A 7,934-nucleotide genomic window follows, 5' to 3' on the forward strand; every position below is an offset into this window, starting at 1 on the left:
GGCGGGGGGGTTGGGGGGCCGCGGGCCGCGACCCTGCTGGGCCCTGCCCGGCAGAGACCTGAACGCCGCCCGACTGTCCACTCGCTCTCTTTCAGACTCCCAAGAATCAGATGAAACAGAAAAAAGCGGCTCCTCCCCCAAAAAAGGTCGAGGAAAGTGAGGAAGAAGAGTCCTCTGAGCTAGAAGAGAGCAGCGGAGAGGAGGTGATGGATCTGGAAATGAAGCCCAAAGGATACATGTTACCAAAGTCATGAGGGTTGGAGGGCACATAGTCTGGGACAGAGAGTCGACAGGAATAGTCAATCTGCCACTTAACTGTGGCTAAATAGGCTGGATTTCACAAGAGAAAAGCAATGTGTGGAAACCTAGCTTAGCTTCTAAGCCTTATGGCCTTTGGAAGGACTCCTGGGATCTGTAAGCTGTGCAGCTACTAATGAGCGAGTGGATGATTAATGCTCTATTAGGGCATCAGCAATAAGTGATTTATTGCATGCAAATAATAGGCAAGACTGAAAAATTTCAAGGGCACTGGTCTTGCTTCAGGATCAGGGAATTTGGGGATGCTTTAATGTTCCCTAAGTAGCCTGCTAAAAACATGTAGAAGCTCATCTTAAGCTGCAGTAATTTATCACAATAGGTGGTTAAGGTCATTATGCAGAAACTAAGTCTGCCAGAAGGATGTGCTTTAGATTGCCATTGCTCTGTATTTGTCTGAGATAGTAGTTGAAAGAGCCAGTGTGAGAATCTTGCACTACTGTGTATTTCAGATGATCCCTCAGAAGAAGCCACAAAAAGCAGCGGTTACGCCGGCCAAGAAGGCGGCTACCCCTGCAAAGAAGGCCCCTACCCCTGCAAAAAAGGTGGTCACACCTGCCAAGAAGGCTGTGGCTACTCCCGCTAAAAAGGCAGTTGCTCCATCACCTAAAAAGGCTGCTGTCCTAACCAAAGGAGCAAAGAATGGGAAGAACGCCAAGAAGGAGGAGAGTGAGGAGGAAGATGAAGATGATGAGGAAGATGACGATGATGATGAAGAGGAGGAGGAGGAAGATGAAGAAGATTCTGGTAAGTTGATTTTGAAATGTGTTCTTAGAATCATGGAATCCTTTAGGTTGGAAGGGACCTTCAAGATCATCAAGTCCAACCATTGAGCCATTAGGGCTCTAAAGTTCTCTGCTAAAACAGATCAGAATCTGTCAGGGTTGGAAGGGACCACAAGGATCACCCAGTTCCAACCCCTCTGCCATGAGCAGGGACACCTCCCACTAGATCAGGCTGCCCAGAGCCTCATCCAGCCTGGCCTTAAAGATCCCCAGGGATGGGGCCTCAACCACCACCCTGGGCAACCCATTCCAGGGTCTCACCACTCTCATGGTGAAGAACTTCTTCTAAAGCTGGTCCTGTCAAGTCACTGAACTTGATTGAGTACTTTTAGAGTTGAAAGTTGAGAATGATACAAGATGTGTGAGAGGGGGGGTTCATTGTTTAAAAGGTGGGGAACTGGTGAATTTTGGAGGACAACTTGGGCTGCAACTGCATTACATGCAGCATGTGAAGCATCTTGTAGTTGCCTGATTTTCTTTTCCAAACTTTCTCAAAATCTGTGAAACCAAGTACTTACTGGGAAAGTTTGAAGGCCGAATGGTACAGGTAAACACTTGCTGTGCTGTTGGTGCAGATGAGGAAGAGGAACCACCGATGCCTGTGAAGCCTGCAGCCAAAAAACCTGCAGCAGTACCAGCCAAAAAGCCTGTAGTTGTGCCAGCAAAGCAAGAATCTGAAGATGAGGAGGAGGAGGAGGAGGATGAGGATGATGATGATGAAGAGGAAGATGATGGTATGTGGAATTTAGGAAAACTTTTCGTGACTCTTTAAAATAAATAAGTTAGATGTTAAACTAGAAGGGTGCTAGCGGAGGGGTAGTTTAATGGGTTAATAAGAGTAAGAGTATGTGTGCATAAAATGTTTTACTCTTTGGCAACAGACCTTGGTTTTTTTAATGCAGTTAAGCTTGAGGGAGGGACTACTTTTATAAACATTATAAAGATACTAAACTCATTTCCTGAGAATAGAAACTTAAGGCATGAAAACCACTCTCTTGCTTCACAGAATATTTTCTTTGTTTCAAAAGGGGCTTAATCTTGAATGTGTTTGAAATCTGCTTAACTTGTTTCAGAGTCTGAAGATGAAGCTATGGACACAACCCCTGTTCAGGTGAAGAAACCTACTCCAGCAAAGGCAGCACCAGTGAAAGCCAAGGCAGACTCTGAAGATGAGGAAGATGAAGAAGATGAGGATGATGAGGATGAAGAGGATGAAGAGGAGGAGGAGGATGAAGAAGATGCTGAGGAGGAAAGTGAGGATGAAAGTGAGTTTAAATCTTCTTGAGACTGTGGGCCTCTAATTACAGGAAAGACCCCAGTGTAAAATTTTTTTTGTCATACCATGGTCTTTTGGGCTGAGAAGCAGTTGCTGTAGTGACAAGAAAAAGTCTCGTGTATGGCTGGTATAGCAGTTAATGCTCCTCTATTGATCCAGTATAGGAAAAGTTGTTTTGTACTTTTATCTCAGTGTTGTTGTTTCTTTATCGCAGAACCTGTCAAGGAAGCACCTGGGAAGAGGAAGAAAGAAATGGCCAATAAAAGTGCACCAGAGGCCAAGAAAAAGAAAGCAGATGGTAGGTGGTGTGTGCAGAGCAAACATTGCTTGTGTGATGGACTGTTACTGGGCTCTTGGGTGGGACACAGTTGTGAAGAGACAGGGTGCAGAGTGGGTGTTTGGGGTTTTTGTACAGCACAAATGATGATAATAAGGGACTTAATACTGAAGTATGATGTCACTTTTGAGCAGAAACTGATGTGCTAAAGTTATCTTGAGTCTGACTTCCAGTACTGAAAAAAAAAGGTCTTAAAAAAAAATTTGTATTTTCATTTAAAAGGTCCCACTTCAGCTTTCTCTGTCTTTGTGGGAAATTTGGTCGCCACCAAGGAATATGAAGAACTAAAGACTGGCATCAGAGAATTCTTTGGGAAGAAGAATATTGAAGCCTTAGATGTTAGAATTGGTGCTTCCAAGTGAGTTTGTCAGTAGAATTTTGCTGCACGTTTCTTTTAATTGGCAGTAATTTGTTGGGAGAGGTGTAACTGCAACAGTCTAACTTGACCAGTGGGCACCTCTCTGATTCTGGATTTCTGTCGGTGTTCTATGCTGCTAGAGATAGGTGAGCTTAGATAGTGGTATGGTTACTCTTCTTTCAGGCGGTTTGGCTATGTAGACTTCTCATCTGCTGAAGATCTGGATAAAGCTCTCCAACTGAATGGAAAGAAGTTAATGGGTATGGAAATCAAACTGGAAAAAGCAAAGAGCAAGGAAACGATGAAAGAAAATAAGAAAGGTATGGCCCGTAACTCTGAGCATGTCAAAGAAAAGTTGTCATGGGCAGGTTTGTGGTGTTACTGGTGGCTGCTGCTCTGCACTTTGAAGGCAGAGCCCTGTTTTGGGCTCTACATCATAAAGTTTCAGAAATGCTACGGATATGCTGGTTCAAACTGGAATATCTGGAAATATGATCCCAAGAAATTGTGCATGTTGGGGGGCACTGAGGAGACATGTGGCTCTTCCTGAAGCTTTAGAACCCGTTTTCTGAACTTGATGGCCTCGAGAGAAGTACAGTGGCAGCATAATTAACTGTCATAACAGTTGCTTTTTCAGTTTCTGCAAATACGAATGCTTTTTGGGGTATATTTTCTGCTGGATGAACTCGCTTATTGTCACTGAGGTGGCAGTGTCAGCGAGAGAGGTGTTTTAGCTGGTAATGTGAAGGTAACTTTGCTGCGCTTGCAGAGCGAGATGCTAGAACCCTGTTTGTGAAGAATCTGCCCTACCGCCTAACCGAGGAAGAGCTGAGGGATGTGTTTGAAAACGCACTAGAAATCCGACTAGTAATGAACAAGGAGGGGAACAGCAAAGGGTATGTACCTTAGAGGACTGCTCCTTTTTCTTGCACATCTTCTCTCCCTCCACCGTTCATGAACTTAGTTGCTCTTGGAAGGAGGCATTTGCTTATGGTTTGTTGGGTTATTTTTGTGCTGTAGGATGGCCTACATTGAATTTAAAACAGAAGCTGACGCAAACAAAGCCCTGGAAGAGAAGCGGGGCACGGAGATTGATGGTCGTGCCATGGTCATTGACTTCACTGGTGAGAAGAGCCATCAAGACTATCAGAAAGGTACTTTTCCAGACCAATGACTTGCATACAAATGATATTTGAGATTTAATTCCCCTTGTTTCAGAAGTTTGTTAGGAATAGAGGAACTTGAAGCACTGCAGGAAGAACTGAGATGTTGGGAAAGGGACCTTTTGCCAGAATTGTACCCTACATCCTATACATTCCATATGTTTACTCCATGTTTTGGACAAAGAGGGAAAATTAGTCTAGGTGATCAAAGCAGTGTTGCACTGCACCTTGTGCCTCACCTCGAAGTGAGGAGGGGGCAACAGCTGTTTTCACCCTAGAGAAGGTCCTTGTGGCTACAGGAAGAGAGCTGTCCTCCAGATCTGCACTTACAACACTGTTTTCTCCTCAGGAGGTGGAGAAAGGGAGTCAAAGACCCTGATTGTCAACAATCTCTCGTATGCTGCTTCAGAAGAGACTCTCCAAGAACTGTTCAAGAAAGCTTCCTCCATCAAGATGCCACAGACAAACCAGGGCAGGCCAAAAGGGTATGTTGTGCCTTTCTTCTGACTCGGCATTGGAAGTGACTTGACTCCATGGATTCTTTGTGCTCAAAGGCTAACCAAAATCTTCCTCTGCAAATAGGTACGCGTTTGTAGAGTTTCCCACAGCGGAGGATGCCAAGGAGGCATTGAATTCCTGTAACAACACAGAGATTGAGGGCAGAGCAATCAGGCTGGAGTTCAGTTCACCGGGGTGGCAGAAGGGCAACATGAACGCGAGAGGAGGGTTTAATCGTAAGTGTTCACGTTTGATCATTTGATCTGGAGACAGCTGTGACAGGAGTTTGCCATTCAGGCAAACCTTGGGCTGCTTTTTAAAAATAACGTGCCTGTGGAGTGAAAGACTCCCACCATAAGCAAGCATGCTGGAGATGATGACTGATTATCTGAAATGCTGATGAAACTATTGCCGAAGTCCTCTAGATAGTCAAGTGCTGATCCAGCAATGTCTGTCCAGTTAGTATCCCTATTGATAAAATGCAAGCTCTTTTTTTAATTAAAAATTGAAAAATAATTATTTCAAGACTACAAAGTTGGCTGATGGAGATACTTTGATGTCAGGTTCCTGAAAAAGTTTTCAGGGACTTTAAGTGTATGAGCTTTTACTTCAGAAACAAACCTCTTCACCCTGTGAGCTGTTAGGGTAGCCAGCAGTGCAGGCTGGATGTGCCGTTAAGAAATGGATGGTTGCATTACTCAGGCTTAATGATCTCTGAATGTTTTCTCTTTCTGTAGAACAAAGCAAAACATTGTTTGTCAGAGGCCTTTCTGAGGACACCACAGAGGAGACGCTAAGAGAATCATTTGAAGGCTCTGTAAGTGCTAGGATAGTCACAGACAGAGACACTGGATCATCTAAAGGGTATGTTAAACATCACCTGGGATTAGTGCAGTTGCTACTAAGAGCCGTGCTTTAACTGGTGTAGGCAGCGTGGGGTGATTCTTCAGAGGTGGTAAATCTCATGGAACCAGAGAACAAGCTTAGAGCTTTGGGTCTGTTTGTAGAGGGCAGTGCATGCTCACTTCTCAATGAGCTCCTTCCTGCCAACAAATCCGTGGCAGCCTATGGATTCGCACGAGAAGAATATTAACTGTTCAGTACTGGCAAAATCACAGTGGGGCTCCACCGACTGTGAAAGCCACTGCTCTTCTACAGGGGTTCTGGTCCCTGTGTGGCTGCAGAAGTGCAGGGGTGTGTTTCCAAAGGGTTTGCTGTTGGCCACCTCTAGGTGGCAGCTTGCAGAGTTTTGACTGTTTTTCAACGTGTTTCCTAGGTTTGGGTTTGTGGACTTCAGCTCCCCAGAAGATGCCAAAGCAGCTAAAGAAGCCATGGAGGATGGAGAGATAGATGGAAACAAAGTGATCCTTGATTTTGCCAAGCCAAAGGGTGAATTTCAACGTGGCGGTGGATTTGGTGGCCGTGGTGGCAGAGGAGGAGGCCGAGGAGGAGGCCGAGGAGGAAGAGGCGGATTTGGTGGCAGAGGTGGTGGTGGTGGCGGCAGAGGAGGATTTGGAGGTAGGAAGAAGCAAATGCTGCTGTTCTTAGGGGAAGTGCTCAGAATTTAACTTGAAGCTGTTCTTGGGCTAATAGTGTGGTGCCACCACAGAGCAGTTGATGTCAATTTCTTTCTGTCCTGCACCAGGTTGGGTTTGGAGGGACAACGGTGTATGTGCCAAGGTACTCTGTAACTCTGCTTCTTATAATAATTTTCTTTCTAGGTAGAGGAGGAGGTGGCTTCCGAGGAGGCAGAGGAGGAGGAGATCACAAGCCACAAGGGAAGAAGATAAAGTTTGAATAAACTTCCCCTTTCCTTTCTCTTCTGCTCTCCGAGACTATCTGAAAGGACTCCGGGGGTTTTTATTCTCCTTTGATCTTGGCGGAGCCTTCGGAGGACATTCCAAGATGCAAAGCAGTACTGTGAGCCACTTGGAAGATACAATTTTCATTTCAAGGAAGAGAACGCAAGCCTTTTTGACTGCTTGCCTGTTCAAACGAACTTTTTTAAAAAAATGAGCGATAGATGTGGGAATTTAACCCTTGTCTGTGAGTTGTCTTGAATTTATAATGTTTTACCCATGTACAAAAATATTTTTTTTTCCTATAAACTTCTGTAGCATTTTTGCTGTAAAAATGCAGAATGTTTTATCATTTGTGCTTCAGCACCCTGTCTTGGACAGATTAAAGGACCTAAACTGGTTCGTGTTACTTCTGTGCAGCTGACTGAAGCAGGGCACTGACAAATTATCATAAGCCTTCTCTCTCTTAAGGTTCTGAACATCCTGGACACCAGCTGGTGTCCTGCTTTGGTTCTAGCCTATACCACTTCCCACTGCTGTGTATGTGCTGTGCTTACAGGAAAGACTAGGGGAGAGAAAAACAATGACCCAGGGCCCACAACCATACTTTTTTGTTAATTACGTAATGTTGCATGCTAGCCAATTGGTTTTTTACTGTGTTGTTTTAAACAAATGAGTAAAGTGGATCTTGTACTAAGGCCCTGCAGTTCCATCACACTCTCAAAGAGGCATTGCCTCTTTGTGCTTCATTCCAAATTTTCTCATGTTGTCCCCAACTGTGAAGTGAATACAATGAAACGTGGAGTAAGGGAAAGAAACTGCTTGACACTTTGACCAAACACCTGCTATCATTTTCCTCTTGGGCTTGGTAATGGTGATGGCATCTACCAGAGTGGGGAAGAAGGTCCTGGCCTGTTGCCCAGTGGCAGCTGTTAAGGGACAATGCTGCTCTTGAGGGACTGCAGCATGTGGGTGTAGGAAGCACGGGAGCTTTGGTTTAACTTGGGCAGCAGTGGCTGCAGGGCCGGCACTTCAAGCTCCTGGGCACAGGTACCTGGGGGTTCGAATGGTGGCTGCCCCTGTCCTGCTGGCATGTCCTCTACCCCGCCCTGGGCTCATTTTCCCAGCTAGCAGGCAATAACCTAAACTTCAGCTCTGGCTCCTTTGTACCGTAGCAACAGTGGGAGGAGCTCTTTATACCCATGCAGCGCCCTTGCAGCCCCTCGAAAGCTGCTGGGGACATGTACTCCTGTGCCTTCAATGTGCAGCTCCCGGAGGCAATAAAGGGGTTTCTCCACAGCTAGGGTGTCACAGGAGCCCGTGGCGGGAAGTGTTTGGTTTTGGCTGGAGGGTGCTGTTCCTGCGGGAGCCCGGGGGAAGGGGCTGTGTGTCTCCCCGGCCCC

At 45.7% G+C, this 7,934-nt stretch overlaps 1 protein-coding gene across 1 annotated transcript; it reads left to right on the forward strand.

Annotated features, from left to right (window-relative positions):
* The first annotated feature begins 110 nt into the window (after nt 1-110).
* Nucleotides 111-6,932, forward strand: NCL (nucleolin). Its single transcript, XM_008935555.1, has 15 exons — nt 111-203; nt 638-640; nt 768-1,062; nt 1,676-1,834; nt 2,174-2,365; nt 2,591-2,674; nt 2,936-3,071; nt 3,255-3,391; nt 3,841-3,967; nt 4,092-4,225; nt 4,584-4,719; nt 4,817-4,968; nt 5,470-5,596; nt 6,009-6,250; nt 6,454-6,932. Exons 1-15 carry the CDS (start codon nt 111-113, stop codon nt 6,531-6,533), a joined length of 2,097 nt encoding a protein of 698 aa, XP_008933803.1. The 3' UTR covers nt 6,534-6,932.
* The last annotated feature ends 1,002 nt before the right edge of the window (nt 6,933-7,934 follow it).

This window comes from Merops nubicus, unplaced genomic scaffold (assembly GCF_000691845.1).
Source record: "Merops nubicus isolate BGI_N331 unplaced genomic scaffold, ASM69184v1 Scaffold51722, whole genome shotgun sequence".
Taxonomy (NCBI): Eukaryota; Metazoa; Chordata; class Aves; order Coraciiformes; family Meropidae; genus Merops; species Merops nubicus.